The sequence below is a fragment of the Podospora anserina genome, chromosome 1, assembly GCF_000226545.1.
Source record: "Podospora anserina S mat+ genomic DNA chromosome 1, supercontig 4".
Lineage (NCBI taxonomy): Eukaryota > Fungi > Ascomycota > Sordariomycetes > Sordariales > Podosporaceae > Podospora > Podospora anserina.
This window is the reverse complement of record NW_001914853.1, coordinates 1,199,600-1,222,652: the sequence shown is the minus strand read 5'-3', so window position 1 is coordinate 1,222,652 and position 23,053 is coordinate 1,199,600. Positions and strand designations below refer to the sequence as shown.

The following is a 23,053-nucleotide window of genomic DNA, read 5'->3' as shown; positions in this document are numbered from 1 at the left end:
CCTCTTTGATGCTTTCCTTTCTGCTCGAGCCCCTTCCCTGTCCACTCCTGGGCTCATCCCTTTGACAGATTCCCACATTTGCACATTATCACATTATCACATTCCCCTCTTTTCACCTTTCACAACCATTTCAGCAAACCAAAGTTATATATCCATTCTTTCTACATCTAAATCTATATAATTCCCCCATCTCCATCAACATCATACAGATTGGCAATATCATACACCCTCTACTCCCACCTACAAACCAACTCCTCCCTCACTTCCCCTCCTCCCTCTCCCCTGACACAAACAGCCGGCGCGACCCCCTCACAAGTCAGCGCCCCAACCACCATCCCTGGCCTCTCCATTCCCTCATACCCATTCACACTCCCCGCCAAAAAGTCACACCGTCTCCCATACGCCACAACCCCCTTATAGCTCGTCTCCAATCCCGATGTCCCATTCCCACTCATCACCCAATCCGGCTCCACACCGCCCATCCCAACAACCGTCCCGTTAACATCCCCGCTAAACCCACTAACCACAAACCCTCCCTTCGCATCCCTCTCCGAATAAATCTCATACACGGCATCAACATGCTCGGGATCCTCCGTCACCGTCTCCGTCGACGATGGTGGTGAAGCAACTCTGTTGGCGCCACTGTCGGGCTCATCAACTGGGTTTGGCTCCAGGCCCCCTCCGCCACCGGTATACTGCCACTGGCAAGTCCCACTCGCACAACAAGCTGGCGAGTTCTTGGAGCACCCATCCCCGTTCTTGGGACAGTCACACTTGGGACAGGAGGCATTGTGGCAGCACGCAGGAGACTGTTCATCGCAACCAGTGTCGCCGCATCGGCAGGGGTTGCCACGGTCAAGCTTGCACTTGTCGTCACATTCCGGGGAAGGGGTAGGTGTGCCACCCCCGCCACGGGTGGTGGTCGGTTTGTTAGGACCCGGGATGTGGGTGACAGGGACGGGGTTGCCGGCGTTGGGATCTTTGGGGTCCATATAATCGGGCGGGATACCGGATGGCTTTGGTCGGCAGAAGAACCCGGTACAGAGCTTGCCGCCGCAGTTGTTGGACTGGCAGGTTGGGGAGGGTGTGGGTTTGGGCTGGTAGTCAATGGACTTTTCTGCGCCGGAGCCGCCGGGGGTAAAAGGACAGCTACCACCGCTGCCGGCTTGTCTTTTGCTGTTGGGTGGAGGTGCCGGATTGTTGCAGTTTACCGACTCACCAGGGTTCTCAGGGAGGGTGCTGAGCCGGTCAGGAATGTCTGGACAGGCCTTGGTGGTGTCCCAAGTTTGGCGAGTGTCATAATCAACGAGACAGTTCTTGTCTTTGACTTGGCCGTTCCAGATTACCGGCTTACTCTGAGCCAAGATGGGAAAGTTCTTTGCCCTCTGAGCGTTCCAAAAGCCATATCTTCGGTGGAAAAGCCGAATCAGTTTCTTGACATTGGCTGGCTCCTCGAGCTGCGTCTGCCACTTAGACGGAAGAGAGCGCCAGTAGGCCGCCAAACCCGCAACCTGAGGCGCTGCTGCTGAGGTGCCAGACGCCATATTTCTGGAATACTTGTCGCCTGCGGCGTTGGGGTCGCTGGTGCATGGGACGTTTTCGCCCGGGGCGAAGGTGGTCATGTAATTGGATGTCTGGCCCCTGGTGTATTCGATACCGATGTTTTGAGTGGCACCGACCACAATGAGGTTCTTTATCTCTCCGTAAGGGTTTCTTTTCTTGTCTGAACTGGCGAAGCGAGCTGGAAACCGGCTGATTTCCCTGCCCTCATCGTGTGCGTGGTTACCCGATGAAGCCACAAGCACAACACCCATTTTGTCCAGTTCGGTCAAGACCCAGTGGGTAGATTGGAGGGTGGCCGGAATGGCCCTCCCCGGAGGGTACGACCACGACATGTTGATGACTGCCTTCTTTGCGTTTCCCCTGAGATGAATATCTCGAAACGCGGCCATCAGATGGGCAATGCCGCGCTCGCGTACAAAGTTCGGGTTGAAATAGGGGTCATCGGTAGACCATAGCTTCGTCTCGAACCAAACACCTCGACACTTCTTGCAGATACCCAGCTTCGCTCCGATGGCATATGCAGCGACACAGGTGCCATGAAAGGCATCTGCCTTGTCGTTTTCGACGTCGTATTTGCCTCCTGGAAGCACGATATCGAGTTCACCCTGAAATCCCTCGGATGCCTTGAACTCGGGATGATCGGTCCACACCCTCGCCTCGCCCGTCACGTAGATGGTGTGTTCCGTGCTTCCTCCTTGGTCATCCCACTGATACAGATAGGGATTGGCAAGATTGCTGTAGTCGTATGAATCTGTACCCGCTTCTCGCCAGTTCCAGCCTTTGGGGAGCGACACGATAGATGACGCCCAAAAATTCGTGGCCGTAGTCGTGCGGGCTCTTTTGAACAGAGGAGACGCGAGCGACGTCCAACCGTCATCATCGTGAGTAATACCCTCGGAATGAGCGGGTAGCGCCATCTCACCGTTGATATTCCCTGACCTGTCTGGCCCATTGCCAGCATTGTTCCAGTCTTGGTAATAGTAGGCGTCGTTCACAAAGGGTGAACTCTTCAACCTCTTCATGGTCTCCTCGTCTAACAGAGGCACCCACCAGTAACCGACAATGTTCAACTCCGGGACGCCGATCGTCTCGTATTTTCCGGCATACGCGCTGAGCAAGGACGGAATATCGCCCGCGCTCTTGGGATCCTTGGGATACACAATGGCATTCTTGCCGCAGCTATTGCCGTTGCCGTTCTGTCGTGGGTTCAAAAGACTGGGATCATCGCCGTCTCGGGCTTTTACTCTCGGCTTTGGCGTGCACGACTCTATCGCAGTCGACACAGTCCTCGTGTTCTGGTCCGTCACATCGCAGCCCCTGACCGTCTCGCACTGTCGCGAGGTGGCGGTTGCTGTTGTCCGGGTTGAGTCTTCTGCAATCTTGGTCACAGAGAAGATGGTTGTTGTAGTGCAGAGCGATGCCGACTTGGTGGTGCAGCTCGTAGGTTCGTTGGAGTATGTAAGTTTCCTGTCACGGCCAATGGTGATTTCTGGCCATGGCGGCAGTGTGCCTTCAACCTTGAAGGGAAACTTTATGAAGGGCGGCGGAGGCCCTCTGTTTTGCCATGTTAGTTCTCAGATCTCGTCTAGAGATTCGATATGAAGAAGCAACTTACGGAGGATAGATACCAGGCGGCAACGTCCACTTCCACCCCCCAATCTTGATATTATCCCAGCGAATGCAGAAAAAGAAAAACCAAAGCTTGCAAGATGTGAAAGTACCGTCATCCTCGGGCTCTGACTCTTCGACTTCTCTCTCCACGGGCGTGATCTCTCCAGGCGGCCACGTAGTCCACACTGGGAGAGGCTCGTCACTGGTTGTTGATTCCGAAGGGCCAGGTGTTGGCTCCGGGAATCGAGGAAAGTCCCAAACTGATGATACAGTGCAGTCAACTGTAAACACACCCGCAGACGGTCCCAGAAACGTCACCACCTTTGTTGTTGGGCACGAGAACCCAAACTTGAACTCTGTCGGAGTAGGACAGTCTACCGTGAGAGTCATGCGAGGTGTGTTGAAGGATATCTCGCTTGACGGAGGACACTGGTATGTCTGTGGGTGTACAATGGCCGGAAATGTCAAGGTCGTGACCGTAGCCGCGGAGGCCGTTACTATCGTCGACCACGGGGTGTGGAAAGCCTGGCCGACGCCGCCACTCGGGATAGGGCTAGGATTACCCCATGGTCCATCATACTCCCAGTCCTCTGGCGGACCGCGGTTGACATCAGGCCAGGGCGGAAGGAATACTTGACGGGTGGTGGTGCCGCCATTGCCATCAGGGAGAGGAACTCCAATGGGCGGGATCTCAACTCTGGGGGTCGCTATGAAGCCGCCTCCGCCCTGCCCTCGCGTGACGTTGACATTGGAGTAAGGCAGGCCACTATTTTTCGGGATGGTAATGGGCGGTACAGTGATAGTAATGGTGGTTGTAGTGGTATAAAAAGTCGTGATAACCTGTCCCCCGGGGCCGGTTGAAGAGCCCTGGCGACCGTATTCCAGCGATGTGGTGTATTCAGACGGAGATATGGTGGTGTCTTGGCCCAGGGTGCTCGTGGGTAATACGAGAACGCAAGGCGGCGAGCAGGCAGCCGTTGGTCTGTCCCAGATCTCCGGACCGACATATACAACACTGATATTGTCAGAGCCGTCCAAGGGAAGCCAAACACTGACCTCGGTGGTGAAACCGCTATCTCTTGTTAGCCTGCTGATATTTCCTTCTTGTTGGGTAGCCGACGAATTTGACTTACCGTTGGTTAGATTCATTCCTAAAGATATTCGTGTCGCTAGGTGAGTGGCATCAGTATGAAGCTCGACCGCAACATCAGGTCCAACAGACTCACTCAATACCCGAGGCAATATTGACCGTCCCTACAGTGAAGAGGTTGAAGATGGCCACATTTTTCGATCCTTTGACTTCCAGAATCTTGTCCTGGCAGTCAAACGTCTCGAGACAGTCCTGATAGTAGTCCTGGAAGAAGCTGTACAACCCAGACCCGTGAATAGTGATGTTCTCCGAGTCAATGATGCGCAGACCCCAGCCAGCTTTACAGCTGTCCGTGGTGCATTCCAAAAACGACGGGTCTGCCGCCATGGGCCTCGCGCCATCGAATGGGTAAGGTGCCACAGGGTTGGGCTGATAGTAAGGCGTCTCCGATTGAATATGGCCGAGGTAGACGTTCTTCGCCTTGTTCAACTGGTACTGATACATGACGCAGTGTTCTGATCCAGTGCCATAGAACCATGTCGGCTCTTGGGACTCAATCAAGGTACATCTCGCGGCATAAAGACTGATCTGGTTGATGAGCTTGTCAGGAGAGTCATAGACAACCATGTCATTGTCACTGCACGTCGGTTAGTCTTGAAGTGTCCATCCGAAAATAGATCAGTACTCACTGGTCTGCTACCCAAACCCAGACGTTCTCAAAGTACCCCGAGGCCTGTGCAGTCACATGGAGGAGCATAGACGCGCATATGCATTGATCGTTGAAACCACCCTTGGGACAGTTGTCGATGTCAAGGTCAGTCCCTATGCCGCCTCCCACACGCACATGCGAATCCCACATGCCAGCTATCAGCATACCAAGTTTAGATTAGTACGGACATCGCCAGGTAGAAAAGGAGGAATCCTCACCAGCTCCTTGCTCATCCCCAGCAACATTCCATTCCACCAAAATTGCACCCGCCGTCGCCCCCTTGACCGTGAACAGCATGTCCGTAATCTCCATCGTTCCCAAGTCTCCCCTGTTTCCAACCCTAACCATCACCCGCGGGGCGTTCATATCAGCAAAGTAAAACCCGCTCCCTTGTATCTGCGACCAACTGGAACCAACCACTCTGCTGCCCGTGGGGATAAACACTGTCCCGCCCACCTGGTAAATACCTGCCGGGAAATAGGCAATCTGGCTGTTGGCCTTGGCTTTGAGCAAGAAGGCGTTGATAGCGAGGGTCTGATCGCCGGTGCCATCGTTCTTGATGCCTTCTTTGGTAGCAACAAGGAAGTTTTCGGGGCTAAAGTCGGCGTATTGAGGGCGAGACTTGGTGAACAGCTTCTTGTCGTCTCCCAACAACCCGGCGGCTTTAGAAGGGGCTTTCACGGGTCCGGTCTCGGATGACCCCTTGTCCCCATTGTAGCGACGGCCGTGGGCCCAGAGGTCAATGGTTGCGGTGTCAGATGTGCCGGAGAGAAGGGAGGGACCGTTGTCCACTTGAACGACTTGGGCGACGTTGGAGATCTTGACATTATCGAGAACGATGTTGGGGGATTGTTCGTGGGAGTTTGTCAGGATGCCGATTGGAGTGTTGGTAATGGAGGAATCGATTACCGAGATGGAGCCAATGCCTTGTCCTGTGGCTCCTCCACGGCCGCTGATGTTGAAGGCAATGGCGCTGTCTTTGACTTCAATCTGAGGTGGGCAATGTTAGTTGGAGAATGTCTGGAATGAGCCTTGAGAAAGGAGGGAGCCTTACCCCTTGCCAGTTAAACCCCCAATCCCAAATCATCTGAACGGCTGTCAGGCAGCCGTTAAACTTCAGGTTGCGTGCCGTGTATTGCTGAGACCCAGCACGCCAACCAATAGCTCCTCCATTGAAGGTCTAAAAAAGTGGTGTCAGCTTTGTCACCCCGAAATCATTGCAAACGAAACATACCAGATCAGCAACAAAACCACCAGACCCGTTCTCGGTAAAGATTCCCACGGCAGTTGTCGTTTCATCATCCGTGGCTTTGGGCATGTTGAAGACCAAGTTCTCCAACGAAGTTGCCTGCGACACCTGCCAATGAATACCAGTGGGAACCAGGGGCTGGTCATTGTCGGCCGTGGAGATGGGCATCTCCGTCAGGTCAAAGATGAAGTTCCGGATCTGACGGAAGAATTGGTTTTGGTTGATGTACCAGTTTTGGCCGCCCCTATATGGCGGTCAGTTCATGTGCTGGGAGCGAAGAGTCAAAGATATCAACATACCCTCCGGGAATATACGGATCAGCATCGAAGAGGGCAATTCCTTTGAACGACCTGCATCCCTTGATGGTTGGTGGATCGTGCGGATCACCAATGAACTGTGAGTAGTATAGCTGGACAACGGGGCTGCAGATTTTGTACGTGCCCGGCTGTGTTGTGTCAGTCTCCCATCTTCTGATATCAGTGGTGAAGTCGAGGTACTCACGGGAAAGTAGATGATGGCTCCCTGAGTGAAAGTGTTGCCACACTCCAGCCCACAGCGGTTGCCATCCTCTACGGCGGCATTTATGGCCTCTGAAGCATCGCTCTCACCAGTGTTGTCAGCACCGTAATCAGCAACAACATCACGGTAGAACTTGTAGTTGCTTCCGCCAGCATGCGGTTGTATTCCCAAGGGACCAAGTGTGGTAAGCCAGTAATCGGAAGCCCGCTTGTGAAGTGGGGCCGAGCCACGGCTCAACAGAGTCCGGGTGTTGTTGAGATATAGGGTGCTATTTGAACCTAGAGTGCCATTGAGGTGATTTTGAGGGCGGTCCCCGGCTCCGGGTGTTAGTCCTTTACCATAACCACCTCGAATGACTTTGTTGGCTCGGAGGTTGGACATGTATTTGGCAAAGCTCTCGCTGTATCTCCAGACTGGGCCATTTTGTTTGCCCTTGTCTGGTGCTACTCCATAATAGTTCTTTTGGTTGTCAACCATATAAGGAAAGTTGGCCTGAAGTGGTTAGTCAGAGGCTTCAAAACTGTCAAGAATGGTAGCCCTCACCTGGGGTCCGTATTCAGGTACATGTGGAAAGCGTTCTGGATCCGCATAGGTCCATTCTGCTTTCAGACATCTGAAGTAAAGAAACAGAGAAAAGAGCGTGCAGAGCAGCATCTTCACCGTTGTAAAGGAGTGACAGGTGAAGAGAGTTGCGGTGACCAAGAAGACTCCACAACATCATCGTATAGGGACAAGAGCTCCTTATAAGTGGCACGCAATGGGATATCTTGACGCTCAACTCTTCCCAGGCCAAATAATGGTTAGCACCATCACGACCTCACAAGAAACTGCCTTGGGCTATCATGATCCTGCCACAAGGTCTTCGGCCGGTGTATACTGATTCGGTATACATCTTTCGTGGCTAGATGAGATGGCTTGCCTTGAACGTATTCTGGCCCAATGGCGCCCTAGATTCAGTTGAGTCTATCACCCAATGGCTTCTCAGACCATCACCAACTTCAAAAAAGTCCATCTAACCGTCATTATCAGTTGTTGTGGCAAATTGCTGCTTCATGCCCTGGGCTACCAACGGCCTGGCCACCTGACCGTAGTCATATACCCGGTAGGTGAATAGATCTTCCAAGCAATCTACAATGCTTGATTCAACTACAATTTCTGAAGTTCGGACGAAACTATGGGCCTCTTTTTGTTGGCCTCACATACTGGCCGTCTGCGCCATGTTCCTGCGTCAAGACGACCGCAGCTGTCCATGCATGGATGACCTCCAGAAAGACTAAAGAACCCACCTAGTATGGAAACCAATTTGATAGGATTTTATTCGGGGCTGAAATCTTGAACTTAACCATGTCCCAACAGCTCGTAAATAACTAGAATGAATGACCAACGCTTGAAAATAGAGTCTCTTTTAGGTGGAAGATCCGAGTGGCAACAGGCACCCAGGAGGTCATGGCAAATTGACGATGGCCTCGTTGATGGCTCGAACCGATTAGAGAACACTCAAGGCAGAAATTACCCTCCCTTATTACAATGTACTTGTGCTGGGTTACCTTATATGGTGATTTGACTGGTGAATGAGTGGGTATAAGATGACCGTGAAGAAGCGCCATTGAAGCACTCGAATCATCCTATCCACCTCATCACCTTCCAAACACTCGCTATTGTGCTTAGTACTGTCTCCTCAATCACGACAATGTTCACTGTCACCACTCTTCTTAAGTTGAGCCTGGCTCTTCTCACTGCCAGCGGCACCATGGTAGCCTCCCTCCCACCCAGCAACAAGCCAACTCTTCATCGGCGTGTCTGCTACGAAGGTGAAACCACCAACCTCTACTGCTACACCGAGGAAAACGGCGGCATCCCTCAAGAGGTGTCAGAAGACGATATCAAATATGTCGCCTCCTACCTCCGCTCGTATGGTCGGCAGGTCCGCGCTGGCCGGCTCTTGACAATGGGCCCGGCTGAGCTCGGCACTTGTGACGAATGGACGCTTTACCAACGTGGCTCCGTCATGGTCACGGCCAAGCACCTCAACGATACGGCCAATTCGGCCGTCCTTTTCGAAGATGTCGCCACCACGATCGACGGCGGCGTGGGAGCGACGGATGCTCAAAAGGCGAAAGCCATTATTGGGTGCTTGTCTGACGGTGGCTCGCTGGGTGTCAGGGTTAACAGAACCAACCCCATGTATAATTCGACTGCCTATGTCAGCAATCGTTACACGCCCACCGGAATCGTCATCAAGGTTGTGTCGAGCGGCCAGTGAGGAAGGAGGCTGTATTGCCAGTGTATCAGTGGTGGTGACGAAGAGGATGAACGGACGAGGAAAATCAGGGCTTTTTTGTGTATTTCTGCCTTTCGACTCATTCGACTCAGGCGCTGCTGCTTTTTTGTACCTTACCTTGCTTGATAAAATTCCATGTTTGTTTCGCGCCTTCCTTGTGCAGTTTGTTTGCCAACAACCAACGACTGCTCATGTGACGCCCACTTCAATACCCCACGATTTCATCAGCCCGAAATAGTGTGTCTGCACTATTTACCTTGCAAGTGTTTATGAAACTGCTGCGTTATCGACCATGTCATCCAACTTCACACCGTACTGGGTGAAAGCCAACAGCCAGACGCCAGCAGCACCAGATGCGTTGGTCGTCTACATCGTCGCAAAACTCGGCCTCAACGGCACAGGCCAACACTATCCTCTGGCAGTCGTCAAACGCGAAGGCGGCCTAGTAGATTTGGATGCCGTTCAAGGCAGAGATGTCCTTTCAGCCATTCTGGGTGCTGTCACTGTCTTTTCTGACCCATCGAACCACATCGGTATCCAGTCTGAACTCTCGCTCGCCGCCCAGTTCTACCAAGATCCCAGAAATGGGCTGCATCGAACAGAGCTCTCCAACACACCAACATGGATGAGGCAGTCCATTTCTCCGCAGTGGGAATGCGGTGTGCGCGAGTTCCCGTTTATCTCGACATGTCTTGTGCTCGGCGTGGCTTTTGACAGGGAACGCGGAGTAGGCTTGTCTGTCCTGCCTGCACCACTGGGTACTATGTTTAGCAACACAAACATGGAGTATGCGATGGCTGTGGTGGACATCACTGAGTTGAACGCAATCCGGTATGGGATCATTGCCTTTCGGTCAACCGTAATGATTCACGTATCAGAACGCCCTCGAGAAGTGGATGAATACAACGACTGGGGAGACAGTGACCCTTCAGGGCCGCGCGAGCTTCGTCTAGAAGAAAATAGGACACGCGAACCCCTTTCCGCCGCTGGGTATCTGACTAAATTTGAGTACGAGGCTTGCGATGACCTGGTGAAGAAGCTCGACGAAGTTGAACTTATTGATCCGACAGTCTTGGACCTGATATGGCCGCTGACCACCGCTGTCTTGCCTGCCCTTTCCCTATTTCCGGCCGAGAAAGACGCTGAGTTGACCGCTCTCATCGACGCTTTGCTTGAAAGTCAAAACCTTGATATAATATCCGAGACTCTTCTTACCCAACTTACCGGAACAGCGCACACCAAGTTTATACTTCGCCAACACCTACAGAAGCGCTCCCAAGACATAGGCCACTTACCCAAAACAGGCCAACTACTCGGACTTGCCTTTACCAACGAACTACATCTCGATCTAGTATCTTTTAACAAGCTCTCCTCCCTCTCTGTCATCGCTGCTCTCGAAACCACCCCGGCGCCACCTGTATCCCTCAGTCTCAACGTTGACACCCTTCACGACAGCTCAACCACCATCATCGACGCCCTCCTCACAAGACCAACCCTCAAATCTCTCTACCTTCTCCAATCACCCACCCGCACTTCCGACACCCCCAACAGGACCTTCCTTTCCGCCCTCGCCACCCACCCAGGCAAACCCCTAGCCCATTTTAAGAAATTACACATTTCCGGCCTTTACTCCTCCCCTTTCATCGGCGAACCTTTCCTCCCTGTTGTATCTCGCCCATGGCTTCATTCACCCTATCCTCTCCAATATCTTTTCCTCCGCCAACGAACCCAACACCATCCCCGCCAACCCCCCATTTCCCAAGTCCACTTCCTCAACCCACTCCTCCTCACCCCTGAAAAGTTTGCGGCTGGGTTGTTGATGTATCTCCGCTCTTTGCTCACCTCCACCGATATACAACACCATAGTCGCACTTCCCTATGGGGCTTCGCCTGCTGTCCTCCCACCCTAACCGTCGACCAGAAAACAAGGGTGGAGGTTGACCCTCTCCCTTTCTATACTCCTGACCCACCAAAAGTGAGGGAACTACCAGAGGAGAGTTGGAACGTGATCGTGGAGAGAGGGATACATGTTGATGTCGGGAATAAAGGGCCGGAAGGGGAGGGGATGAGTTGGATGCCGGATTTGAAGGCTGCTTGGGTGAGGTATGCGCTTGTTAGGGTGGTCAAACCTGGGGGGGTAAAGCTTGATCAGGATTGGGAAATAAAGGAGAGAGATGTGGAGATTGTTGATTTGGAGGGGTTTTTGTACCGGGTGGATCTAGGATTTTCTAAGGCGGATGGAGATACTGTTTGGAGGAGGATGACGGAGTTTGAACGGGAGATGGAGGAGTGGCCGGGGCAGGGGGGGTTGGGTAAGGGGATGCCGAAGGTGGGAGTTATAGGGGAGAAGGAGGCGAGGGGGTTGTTGGCGGACTGTTTGACGGATGCGAGAAGCACATGAAGGATACCTGAGGGGAGCTAATGGGTTTAGGGGGGAGTCTTCATTTCTCTGGCGGCAAGTTGCACCTAGGCTACTCAGCATCAAAACAACACCAGCTACAAGTCAACCACAGACCATCCTTCAGCATCTGCGAATGTCACTGTTATCAAACCGCAAAGCGCCCTCCCATCCCCACCAGTAGTACTCATAAGCAGGCATATAGTCATACACGCAGTTGATCCCGCTATAAGGGTTTGTATCCGCAACGAGGTTCCTCTGATTGGAGTACTCAGAACGTGTGTTTGAAGCAATGTTGCACCACGCAAAGTCGCGTCCGTTGCACCTCCCAACATAGCACTGTCCGCCACGAGCGGTAAGGCGAGGGCCGCCAAACAGTCTGTTGAAGGCTGCGTGATCGGCTCTGAGAGCGTCATGGCCTGGACCATCGAAGAAGAATTGGCACGTCCAGTCGCCTCTGACGGCTTGCCGTTTGGTGAGAAATTCGAGTGCGTTGATGCCCTCGGCGGTTCTGTTTGTTGCCGGAGCGGACATGGTGCCAGGGGTAATGGCCGCGAGGAAGGTTATGATCGGAGTGATCTTCTGGGGTGTTGAAGTGGTTTGTTAGCGTTCTACATAGAGGGCCATTAGAGGTTGCTCTTACCATGATGGGCAGCTTTTTGAGTAGTGCTGTAATATCGAGACTCCGCTCTGAAAAGAGTATCAGAGCTAGCTGGATGATAATATATGTAAATTAAGGAGGTGTTCTTTTCCATGGAGTTTGCCTCATTATAAATACCCCAGATAGGTACCTACCTAGGTGGACTGGGCTGTATCTTTTCTCTAAATTTACCTACAATTTTGGCGATTCTGTTTCTGGGAGTAGATACCTATTTGCCACCACTCGGTTCTTGTTTGGGAAGGTCCCATCGTCATCGTGGTATTTGCCGTTCCCTCCCAGGTGACTACTAGGGAACTGAACGAAGTTTGGGACTAGGGAATAAATCATCACGAGCCAGTGTTATTCTACCAACCTGCGGGTAAATTCCCATTGACTAGCTCTTTACGATATCGAGTTTCTCTATTTTGATGTGCCTGCTTTACACCTTGCCATGCGGGCTGTGCCGTACAGAGATCCAATGGTAGCCTACAATCAACAAATCTACCTGTCTGCTGAGCCCTCTCTTCAGCTATTTGGCTTAAAGAGATGAACTTTGCTTCGATTCAGTTGAGATTCCTGAGCTAACAGTTTGATTTAATATGTGCTGCATGTAAAGTCCAGTACTGAGTTAATGCCCATCTGCTATTTATCTGCGGAAATCATGATGTTATGGAGGTCAAACAGTCACACAGTCAAATGAATCAAGTATTCATACACGTTTTGTTGTACGGCAGCGAGGATTTGTAATAGTTGATGATATTATTAAGTACTCAAACAAACAACTCCGGAGAGCAAAATCCTTTCCTTATCCTTTCCCAGATGCGTTGGCCCAGGGCCAAGGCCCTGGAGCAACCTGGCTGCCCAATCCCGCAGGAGTATTACCTCCCACACGTTTACTACCAATGCATACCTAATGAAAGACCTTTCTATTGTGGACTGAATGTTGAGTAAAGTACGATTGCCCCTGAGATTCCCCCCTGGCCGGGTATGGGATTGGTCTGTGTCCTACAGATGACTGCTTTGATGCCACCAGGAGTTCACCAAAACGTAAGAGCAGGTGTCCAACGAAAACAAAACGCTGATTTCTTTGAGAATATAGAAAAAGAAGTTATTAAAAGATGCAAAACATACAACACCGGGGATTCCCCAGTGGTCACCCACCTGAGTACTAGTCCGGCTGTGCGCAGCTTATCTAGGGGAGAGCGGACGGGATCCCGAGCTTTCTGCGCCATATGGTCGTATGTGCTTAGTTTGGTTAGTATTCGGCTATATGAAGAAAGCATTCTGAAAGACAAAGTCCTCGGGGGGTCACTTGACTGACTCTTTAAATCTGCTTTTGGTAGTCCGTAATACATGTGAATTTCACCTTGAATGCATGAATGAACCTTCAACCATTCCCTTGAACTCATATTGAACTGCTGTCTAAAGGGTACCGTACCCGCAACACTGCGTGTTAGGTAGACTATATACATCAGAGTTGCCTTTCTATTAGTTGTCCTCAACCTTTAATTCCTCCAAAGACTTCTCGACCAACCTCTCAATCTGTCTCCACCTCTTCAACACCATCTCCCCCGACGGCCCACAGCCCTCCAACTCCCCAATCGCCTCCATACACCTTTTCAGATACTTCTCCAACACCCTTACCATAATCCGATCCACCATTTTTTGCACCTCCTCCCCCCCATCCTCTCCCTCATCAACCCACCTCTCCCATTGACCCCTCGACGTGCACAGTAGCATCAATGCCACTCTGGTCCTATAACACCCCGTCAAATTCCTCTCATCAATCAAATACTTGCCCAAAAAGTCCCTCCCGTCCAACCACTTCTTTCTTGCGGTTGACATTTCTTCCAGGACCACCTCATCAATACAAACCTCATCCCACTTATTCTCCTCCGGACAAAACCCATATTCCACCATCAAAAAGTCGTTCGAGTGCGTCCCGTAGCAAATATACACCTCCTCCCCCTGTTTATACTCCCTATCCGCCGAAATGGTATAACACCCCGTATCAAACACCACTTCACACCCCTCATCAGAATGATTGAGCAAATCCGCCACCGGCTGCAGAGCCATCTTGTCATCCTTTGTCAGCCGCTCCGTCGCGGGGGTTTCATGGTAAAACGTTCTCGTGTTGACAAGCAGCCAATGATACAGGAACTCCTGCTTGGAATATCGACCCTTGGGAGAGAGAGACAGTTTTGGAAGGAGGACATCACGTGTCAACTGCCAATCCTTTTCGAATTTGGCTTTTTGCTTGGTCAAGTGAGCGCGGGCTGCGTAGGGGAGGAGGGAGTGTAGTTTCTCATGGTCGGATGTTGGCCAGGCTAGTGGGAGGGTGGACAGGATATCGTCACGAGTTGGGACCACGGCGTGCCAGGGGGCGTATTTCTTCTTGATGGTGGGGGTCTCGAGGAGTAGCTCTGCTGCGAGGAGCGCATGGACGGGGGTTCCTTTGTATTTGGGGGCTGGTGGAGGGAGGGCCTTGCGGATTTCGGGGCGGACGGTTGTGAGGGTGCGGAGGGAGGCGGCGGGAACGTATATGAGGCGTTCATTGGCCTAGGAGAGGTTAGCCTGGTGTGTATAAAGGGAGGTAAAATGCGTAGACGTGAGGAGGAAAACTGTTTGCTTATGTGAGGGCCTGAAAAATGGTAACACGTCTGAAGATAGTCGACTGGGCTCAAATGCTACATGCCAATCGACAATGCTTAGAAACCAATCGACCCGTATGGCTGTTACACCTTTGTCTTCTCAGCCATGATGTTAGGAGGTCAGTGAATAGTACCTTCAGGTCTTTCGAAGCCACAATGCCAATTCCTCTGCCGGGTATCCTCTTGGCCTCGATACCGTGAACCTCGATCCCTTGCTTGCTGGTCCAGCGGAGAAGTTCGTCGTAGGCCTCCATGTTGATGAATTGCGATGGCTACAACGTGTAAGTGAGAAAGTTTGGAATGCCAGGGGCTGAAATGCTTTTTGCATTGATGCTAACAAACTAGCGAAAAGAAAGGGAACGTGAAACAATCACATAAACATGCACCTGGGTTTTCCCGACTAGCACCGAACACATTTCCATATCCCTTTGCTCTTTTCGTCAATACCTTACGGCCTAGAATCGCCGGTTCAACCATGAATTCGGGGGGTCTTGTCTCAGTCCGGAAGTCACCCAGAATCGCTCCACAAGTCCACATGTTAGCAAAACCTTATCGCTATCACCACTTGGATCCTTATCGATAAAGACACCCCTGTCCTACTTTCCGGAGAGCTTCGGACAGCTCCCGATATCGAACCACCCGTCCCCGACCTCACCGATTGCGCCGGCTGGAGTCCAGTATGCGCATTTGGTTCTACACCTTCAACCCGCCATGGAGGTGACACTCAAACGATCCGCGGCCCTCGCCCGCCAAACCACTCCCCTCCTCCGACCCCTCCGACCCGTCGCAACCTACCCCTCCAACAACAACAACAACAACAACCCCACCCCCCAGCAACGCCGCCCATACTCCCTCTTTTCCTCCCTAACCCGCCCACCACCAAACTACCCAGGCCATGTCCCCCTCTCCTTCGTCGAGAAAACCGCCCTGGCCATCGGCTCAGGCCTCATCTCCCTCAAGAACCCCCGCCGAGGCGACCTGATCGCCACCTTCGCCGAGACAACCTCGACTCCCTACTTCATCTACCGCCTCCGCGACGCCATGCTCTCCTCCCCCACCGGGCGCCGCATCCTCCGCGACCGCCCCCGCATAACCTCCACCTCCCTCAACCTCCCCTACCTCCGCTCCTTGCCCCCCAACACAGTCGGCCACACGTACATCTCCTGGCTTGACCGCGAGGGCGTCTCCCCCGACACCCGCTCGCCAGTTCGCTACATTGACGACGAGGAATGCGCCTATGTCATGCAGCGATACAGGGAATGTCACGACTTTTACCACGCCTTGACAGGACTCCCCGTTGTGAGGGAGGGTGAGGTGGCGCTAAAGGCGTTCGAGTTTGCGAATACGTTGCTGCCGATGACGGGCCTGAGCGTGTTTAGTCTTGTGGGGATGAAGAAGAAGGAACGGGAGAGGTTCTGGGGCGTGTATGGGCCTTGGGCGGTGAGGAATGGACTGAGGGCGAAGGAGGTGATTAATGTTTATTGGGAGGAGGTTCTCGAGAAGGATGTGGGGGAGCTGAGGAAGGAGTTGGGGGTGGAGGTGCCGGCTGATCTGAGGGAGATGAGGAGACGGGAGAGGGAGGAGAAGAAGAGACGGGAGGCGGCGGCGAGGGGGTAGATGTGTACTATTATGGTTTTTTTGTGTGATTGTATATATATGACTGTATGAGCATTGTGAGATTCAAATCATCATCAATTTTTGTTGAATTCGCAAACAATGCCGTCGAGGCAAAACCGAATGGATATCATTATCATCACCCCCCGCCGTCTCTCTCTCCTTGTCCCCCCTTAAAGATCAAACAAGTCATCATCATCATCCTCCCACCCCTTCCTCCTCGCAACAACAATCTTCTCCTCCTTCTCCGTGTCCGCCACCGCATTCAACAGCTCCTTCAGTTGTTCTTCCGTCACCTTGGACCGCAACTGCCCCGTCTGAGCGAGCATGATGAGCCTGTTCTCGACGTCGGTCGCGCGCTGCTCTTTGACTAGTCTGATTCGCCCCAGCCGGTCGGCCGCTTCGGGGTGGAGGATCTGGTTGAGGATGGACTTGCGGGCTTCGGCTTCGACTTCTTTGCTGGGACCTGCGTTACCACCACCGCCAGCTTTGCCGAGGGAGGAGGGGCCGCCGCTTTGGGATTTGAGCTGTTCGAGGCGAGCCTTACGGATCTGTTTGACGGGTAGGGGGGTTAGTCGGTTGATGCGATGGTGGGAGAAAGGGATAAAAGGGTACCTTTTCGAGCTCGGCGTCTTCCATTTCGGCAGTGGTTTGATATGGATTCGGGTTGGTTATGAAGCTGTAGGTATGTAGAGCGGGCAAGGATGCGAATGGTATGATGCCAGGGTTTGGGGGGGTGGTAGCAGCGTAGCAGTTTATCGCGATCGCGGGGTCAAAAGATTTTGGTGGGGTTCAATCACCCAAGCCATTAATACGTAAAAGTCAATTAGGTATACCAGTTGCTCCCAACAGCTGTGCAGTTGAGGCACCTTATGAAACAACTCTAAGGTATTGCAAGGTTTTAACCAGTAGAAACCCAATTCATTGCTATTTAAACCCCCCTATATGCAGTGTGTAAACCCCTTTCCCCGTTTTAACATCTAACCTCCCAATTGTTGTGTATGTGCACACAGTTATACCCAATATACAATGCAATAATATACATTTTAATAATTTGTACATGACCCCCTTTTGACGCCCTACTACCCTTCAAACCTAAGAGCGAACTCACAGTTGAAAAGGTATCTGCATGTTCTGCCTGTCCATCTGGATCTTTTGCTTGGCCTTGACCTCGGCAATGAGCGAGTTGAGATTCTCGACCCGCAACCCCAGCTGCCGACCACGCTCGACAAAGTAGCCAGTCTGGTAATCGATATCGGTAGCCCAGCCCCGAGCCACATTCGACCGCATCCTCGAGCTGGAAGTCTGCTGTCTCACCAGCTTGTGATAAATCTCCTTCCTCAACCTCTGTGTGACAGTCAACCGAGAGAAGTCTGGAGAGTCTCTGACCTCTGGGAGTCTGGAGATTACCCCACAGAGCTCACTAAGAAGCTGGTCCATGACCAGCCTCGCGTACGCATTCTTCGGCAGCTTATCGTAGGTGCTGTCGAGAACAACCGTCAGAGGGTCCACAATGGATCGGAAGACAATGGTTGGCAACGCCTTCTTGAAGAAGTCATCCATGGGGAAGCCTGCCGCCCGCAAGTCGGGTATCACAGTCAGTGTCCTCAGGAGGCGCGTTGGCTTCAACGTGTGCTCGATCGGCGGGTGGCGAACGATGCGGACACCGGACTGCTGAATCTGCTGGGGGTAAATTGACATGCGAAGTCTGCCCAGCTCGACTTCCTCCACCGAGAATTGCTCGCCCGTATAGCCCAACTTTCCAGTGAATTGTCCAAGAATAAAAGTTGGGCGAGTAATGGACGAAGGATAATACGTCTTGATGAGGTCCTCGACGACACCCAAGCCATCATTAATCAGGACAATGGTGGACCTGTGATCGAGCCTGTGCTTGATCGGCTCCAAAATCCGAACAACGTCAGCGGCTGGAGTGGTGATTATCAGATTACTGATGAGGCTTGGTAGCGCATATTGCTTCGGACTCGTATAATCGCCGCCTTGGTTGAAATTCACAGCGATGATCCGATTGGTGGTGACCATCTGGTCGCCACGGTAAAGCGTCAACTTTCGATCATTCTGCTTGAAAACATTGTGTACACCAGGGGTGTGCATCACATAGCGCACCGGAGGGATGTGGTCGCAGCTGGCCAAAATATGCGTGATGTAGCGGCCAACAGGGTCAAGTCCCATAACATGGATGTGTTCTGACGGTGCTAGATCGTCTGCCGGCACAGGCGTAAATTCCGGCACGGCTTGTTCTTGTTGGTCCCACATCGCTATTCGAGATAGGATTCGGTTCGACTCTGCTACCACGTCTTGTTCTTGGACCTCTTGATCCGTAGGTGCCACTCTAACCTCGGCCTCCTTTATGTTCTCGTCATGGTCGGTTGTCTGGCTAGTTGGTTCTTTGTGTTCCTCAATGTCGGCCTTTTCCGTTTCGACAACAGTCGCAGAGGGTTCCTCCATCTCGCTCGGTTTGAAAGGCTTCGCTGCTGGAGGTATTTTCAGTCTTCCGGCGGCGAAAGGGCCGGGCCGCATTCCAAGATGTGTTGGGAGAACAGCACGCTTCGCATAACGTGGTGGCGGTTCCGAAGAAAAAGGCGCTGGGCGTCGTCTGTGGTCTGTATCGGGCTCAAATCCTCGCCCAGGCGGGGACTTTGACGATGCCCCTCTCCGTAACCGTGGGCTGGCCCCCCGGCCCGCCAAATGGTTATTGAGAAACCATGGTGTGTGTCTGCAGGATATTTGCGCAAACACCCGCAGCTGCGGGCGGGTGCCCAAAAGGAGATACAGGTTGCCGGTGTTCACGGAGACTGCGGAGATCGCATGGTAAGTCGTCGCAATCTCTGGGAAGAGACCCGTCGCAGGAAGCTCGCGCTGTCTACGACATGCGGCACGGCATTGAGTGAGTTCGACGACGTATGGCCTGAATAGGGCTTTGGAGAGCTTTTCGCCGTAGAGAAGTGCTTAAGCAATGTCGTGCTGGTGTCTCCGATCCAGAAATTGGTTTATCGTGGCGTGCTTGTCGTGGGCGTCGTGGAGGTGGGTGGGCTCAAACTTTTTTCGAAGACGGCGCAATTCGGCTTGGACTTTGAAGAAGTCAGAAAAATAAAATCTTCTGGAAGCTGATTGGCTGGCCGGTGCTAGGACCCCGTCATCAATTGCTGGGCCATAGAGCCCCACCTTGAACAACCCGACTGCAAGGCAAATCCCATGTTTTGTAACGGGCACTACCGGCACAAGCTTCAAGAGCTCAGGAACAGCTCATTGATCTCATGGGAATCTCAAGCTTTGGTTGCAAAGTAGTTTGAATTGGGACGAAGTCATTATTTTCCAAAACATCACACATGGAGGGCAAAACCCCCGCATATCCCATGTAAATCGTGCTGTGAGGGGCAGTCTCATACATCTCTAGAAACGAAAGCTAGAAGTCTGATCTAACCCGACCCTGTGCAACTAGAGACAGCGTTCCAGCATAATAATACATGGACTTGCAGTTTTGCAGTTGTGAGGTCTCAACCCTTAGGGACCTGCCGACCCTTTCCTAGCTTCTTCCACAGCTACAAAAGCTCATGATAAGCGAAAAGCGCACCTCGAGGCCATCAAAAAAAGAACAAGTCAAAAGTTTTGAATTGGCTAATGCACAGGGGTGTGTATGGACACTGGTACAACAAAGGGAATCTCGATCTGGGTCAAAACTCGACTGGGGTAGCTATTTAGCTGTTTATTGCTTGGCGGAAACGATCTCTGCAATATGTTGTTAGCAACAGCTCGTTCCAAGCACGGAGATCTGAGCCAACTCACTCTCAACATCGGCAACGCTCTGCTGGAGAATCTGCTGGAGGGTCTTGGGATTCTCAAGCTCCTTCTGGACCTTGGCGATGATGGTGGCAGCAAGCTCCTTCTGCTGGCGCTGCTTGACCTGGCTCTCGTAACGCACCCACGAGTCGAGAACAGTCTTGGCCTCAGCGGCAAGGGCAGTGCGCTGCTCGAGCTCATAAGCCTCAGCCTCGAGCTTGGCAGTCTCCTGTACACGGCATCAGCACCCATTCCAGCTCTTCCCTGCAAACATAACCCAGCTATCCTACCTTGGAGACGGCGAAGAGGCTCTTCGTGACGTCAATGACGCCGGACATCTGCTGGACGTCCTCGATGCGGGTCTTGACGGCCTGGGTGTGGTCGGCGCGGGCCGAGTTGAGGATATCGAGGATCTTCCTGTTCTGACCCTCAGCCCACTCCTTGTAAGCGGGACCGCCGAACTTGATCAGGGCAGCCCAGACGCTGAGAAGGCAGAAGGCGACGACGGTCTCCTCGTTGACGACATAGTACTCGTTGCTCAGGGCATAGATCGAGAGGCCGGTGAAGGACGAGAGGATGGCCGACTTGGAGAGGAGGTTGCTGCCGGGAAGCGCATCGATGAGGGACTGGGCCTTGGACTTGGGGTCCTGGGCGGGGACACCGGAGCTGTTGCGCGCCGCGATGGCGGTCGAGAGGGCGGGCAGAGCGCGGGGAGCGATGCTAGGTCGGAGACGGGCAGCCCCTGCGGCGCTCGGTGGTCAGTCACTTTGTCATTGCCGTCTCAATTGGCGCCTCGCAGGCAACTGTTGGCCGGTCTCGAACTCACCGAGAGCACTTCTCGCCAAGCGGGAGGCCATTGTGAATATGGGAATATCGGGTGGGTGACGGCTCGACGTTGACGGAGCTCTCAAGTGCCAAGTGCGAATTGAGGTTTTAACGAAATGCGTACTTCCCGGCTCTTTGCCGTAGAGCTCGGGGTCACGTGCCAGCGCAGCTGATGTTGAATTCTAAGTTTGGCCTTGCCAAGACCCGGTGCTCCGGATCCCTGCTGTGAAATTTCCATTTTCCAACAACCCACTGCTCCATTGCGACAGCCCCACTTAAATTTTCTGGAGGACATGACCGCGAAGCAGCACTGAGCAGGGAATTTGGAGGAAACAAGCAACAAGAGCGGGAAATATTGCGATTGAACCACATAAAAGATGGCAGCAGCTACCAAGGAACCGTCGTCGGCCTCGGCCGGGAAGAGGAAGCGTCAAGAGAATGGAGACAAGAGCAAGAAACGGAGGAAATCCGGCGGCGACGAGGGTGTCGATCTCAAGGCCCAACTCAAACAGCTCGAAGCCGAGATCCTCGAGTCCAGAAAACACTACAACAACATCGCTACTCTCCTCGAACTTGCGCAAAAGAACGACGAGGATCGCCCCACCGCCATCGCCGCCTCAGAGACACTATGCCGCGTCCTCGTGCGGTTACTTGCCATGGGCTGCTTGGTGGAGAGAAAGGAAGCGTCAGAGAAGGATGCGACAGTCACAAAATGGCTTCGGGAGCGCCTAGCAGACTTTAGAGAAGTCTTGTTACGCATGTTCAACAATGAGAAGTTGGCACTCCCAGCTTTGTTGTTGGCCATGTCTCTCCTCAAAGTCGAAGCTCAGCACCTTGACGGCCGGGACCAACCCGCCTTCCCACGATACTTCTTCACCCAAGTGATATACTTCATCATCCAGTCACCAGTCGAGCAACTACGGGAAGAGTTTACCGAGAAGTTCATCGACGAGTTTAACGACATTAGATTCTACACCTTCGCAGCCATCAGTAAATTCCTTAGAGACCCCTCCGCCGACCTCGACGAAACAATCCGCGCCATAATCTTCAACCTCCTCCTCAACATCGATGATGTCCCCTCCTCCAACAAAGATCTCGACACCTTCTACATCGAACCCCCAACCACCAAGAAAAGGCACCCCGTCCGCTCCCTCTCCCAACACAAAAGTCAAGCCCAAGACGCCTGGCTAGCCCTGATGCAACTCGGTCTGAGCAAAGACCAGCGCAAGAAGATCCTCAGCGTCATGTCCAACTCTATCGCGCCCTGGTTCACCAATCCAGAACTCCTGATGGATTTCCTAACAGACTGCTACAACGCCGGCGGGTCCATCTCTCTACTGGCCCTCTCTGGTGTCTTTTACCTCATCCAGGAACGAAACCTCGACTACCCAGAGTTTTACACCAAGCTCTACTCCCTGCTAGACGCAGACATGCTCCACTCCAAGCACCGCTCCCGCTTTTTGCGGTTGCTTGATACCTTCCTCGGCTCATCACATTTGCCAGCGGTAATGGTGGCGAGTTTTATCAAGAAGCTGGCCAGGTTGGCACTCAACGCGCCCCCGAGTGCGATTGTGGCTATTGTGCCTTGGTTTTACAACTTGTTCAAGAAGCACCCCCTGACAACATTCATGATGCACAGGGTGCCGAGGACGGAGGAGGAGAAGCAGAAGATTGAGGAGGGAGGGGTGGAGGATGTGTTTTTGGCTTGGGAGAGGGATCCGATGGAGACGAGGGCGATTGAGAGTTGTCTTTGGGAGGTGGTGCAGCTGCAGGGGCATTGGCATCCGAATGTGGCGACGATTGCGAAGATTATCAGTGAGCAGTTTACCAAGCAGGCGTACAATATGGAGGACTTTTTGGATCATAGTTATGGGAGTGTAAGTGTCTTTTTCTTGATTTGGGGGTGGTTGTGGGAAAATGGGGTAAAGATGCTAACATATTTGGGTAACAGTTGTTCGAGGCGGAGATGGGCAAGGAGATCAAGAAGCCGCCGGTGGTGGAGTTTATGATCCCGAAGAGGGTGTTTACAAAAGTTACGGAGGAGGAGGAGAAACAGGGGCTGAAGGATTCGCTGGTGGTGGGGTTGTGGGATTTTGGGACGGCGT

The 23,053-nt window shown here is 52.7% G+C and overlaps 10 protein-coding genes across 10 annotated transcripts, besides 1 other annotated feature; 4 read left to right on the top strand and 6 right to left on the bottom strand.

Moving 5' to 3' along the window:
• Positions 1–230: 230 nt before the first annotated feature.
• Positions 231–7,218, bottom strand: PODANS_1_17690 (uncharacterized protein; the record flags this gene model as incomplete). The annotated part of the gene is made up of 9 exons (XM_001907187.1): positions 231–3,117; positions 3,179–4,343; positions 4,408–4,891; positions 4,956–5,128; positions 5,192–5,963; positions 6,028–6,153; positions 6,208–6,466; positions 6,522–6,667; positions 6,724–7,218. The coding sequence occupies 9 exons, from the start codon at positions 7,216–7,218 to the stop codon at positions 231–233; spliced, it is 6,507 nt and encodes a 2,168-aa protein (XP_001907222.1).
• A 1,213-nt stretch (positions 7,219–8,431) lies between these two features.
• On the top strand, positions 8,432–9,004 carry PODANS_1_17685 (uncharacterized protein; the record flags this gene model as incomplete). Its single annotated transcript, XM_001907186.1, has 1 exon — positions 8,432–9,004. The coding sequence occupies one exon, from the start codon at positions 8,432–8,434 to the stop codon at positions 9,002–9,004; it is 573 nt and encodes a 190-aa protein (XP_001907221.1).
• Positions 9,005–9,314: 310 nt separating this feature from the next.
• Positions 9,315–11,423, top strand: PODANS_1_17680 (uncharacterized protein; the record flags this gene model as incomplete). Its single annotated transcript, XM_001907185.1, has 1 exon — positions 9,315–11,423. The coding sequence occupies one exon, from the start codon at positions 9,315–9,317 to the stop codon at positions 11,421–11,423; it is 2,109 nt and encodes a 702-aa protein (XP_001907220.1).
• A 120-nt stretch (positions 11,424–11,543) lies between these two features.
• Positions 11,544–11,954, bottom strand: PODANS_1_17675 (uncharacterized protein; the record flags this gene model as incomplete). Its single annotated transcript, XM_001907184.1, has 1 exon — positions 11,544–11,954. One exon carries the CDS (start codon positions 11,952–11,954, stop codon positions 11,544–11,546), a length of 411 nt encoding a protein of 136 aa, XP_001907219.1.
• A 1,220-nt stretch (positions 11,955–13,174) lies between these two features.
• Positions 13,175–13,303: a sequence feature (rRNA 5S pseudogene).
• A 245-nt stretch (positions 13,304–13,548) lies between these two features.
• PODANS_1_17670 (uncharacterized protein) lies at positions 13,549–14,965 on the bottom strand (the record flags this gene model as incomplete). The annotated part of the gene is made up of 2 exons (XM_001907183.1): positions 13,549–14,619; positions 14,846–14,965. 2 exons carry the CDS (start codon positions 14,963–14,965, stop codon positions 13,549–13,551), a joined length of 1,191 nt encoding a protein of 396 aa, XP_001907218.1.
• Positions 14,966–15,422: 457 nt separating this feature from the next.
• On the top strand, positions 15,423–16,328 carry PODANS_1_17660 (uncharacterized protein; the record flags this gene model as incomplete). The annotated part of the gene is made up of 1 exon (XM_001907182.1): positions 15,423–16,328. The coding sequence occupies one exon, from the start codon at positions 15,423–15,425 to the stop codon at positions 16,326–16,328; it is 906 nt and encodes a 301-aa protein (XP_001907217.1).
• A 170-nt stretch (positions 16,329–16,498) lies between these two features.
• PODANS_1_17650 (uncharacterized protein) lies at positions 16,499–16,964 on the bottom strand (the record flags this gene model as incomplete). The annotated part of the gene is made up of 2 exons (XM_001907181.1): positions 16,499–16,876; positions 16,941–16,964. 2 exons carry the CDS (start codon positions 16,962–16,964, stop codon positions 16,499–16,501), a joined length of 402 nt encoding a protein of 133 aa, XP_001907216.1.
• Positions 16,965–17,432: 468 nt separating this feature from the next.
• Positions 17,433–19,193, bottom strand: PODANS_1_17640 (uncharacterized protein; the record flags this gene model as incomplete). Its single annotated transcript, XM_001907180.1, has 1 exon — positions 17,433–19,193. A coding segment is annotated over one exon (1,761 nt), but the record flags the coding sequence as incomplete, so codon positions are not given.
• An 856-nt stretch (positions 19,194–20,049) lies between these two features.
• Positions 20,050–20,980, bottom strand: PODANS_1_17630 (uncharacterized protein; the record flags this gene model as incomplete). The annotated part of the gene is made up of 4 exons (XM_001907179.1): positions 20,050–20,072; positions 20,130–20,352; positions 20,414–20,865; positions 20,950–20,980. The coding sequence occupies 4 exons, from the start codon at positions 20,978–20,980 to the stop codon at positions 20,050–20,052; spliced, it is 729 nt and encodes a 242-aa protein (XP_001907214.1).
• A 342-nt stretch (positions 20,981–21,322) lies between these two features.
• PODANS_1_17620 (uncharacterized protein) lies at positions 21,323–22,957 on the top strand (the record flags this gene model as incomplete). The annotated part of the gene is made up of 1 exon (XM_001907178.1): positions 21,323–22,957. A coding segment is annotated over one exon (1,635 nt), but the record flags the coding sequence as incomplete, so codon positions are not given.
• Between the last annotated feature and the right edge of the window lie 96 nt (positions 22,958–23,053).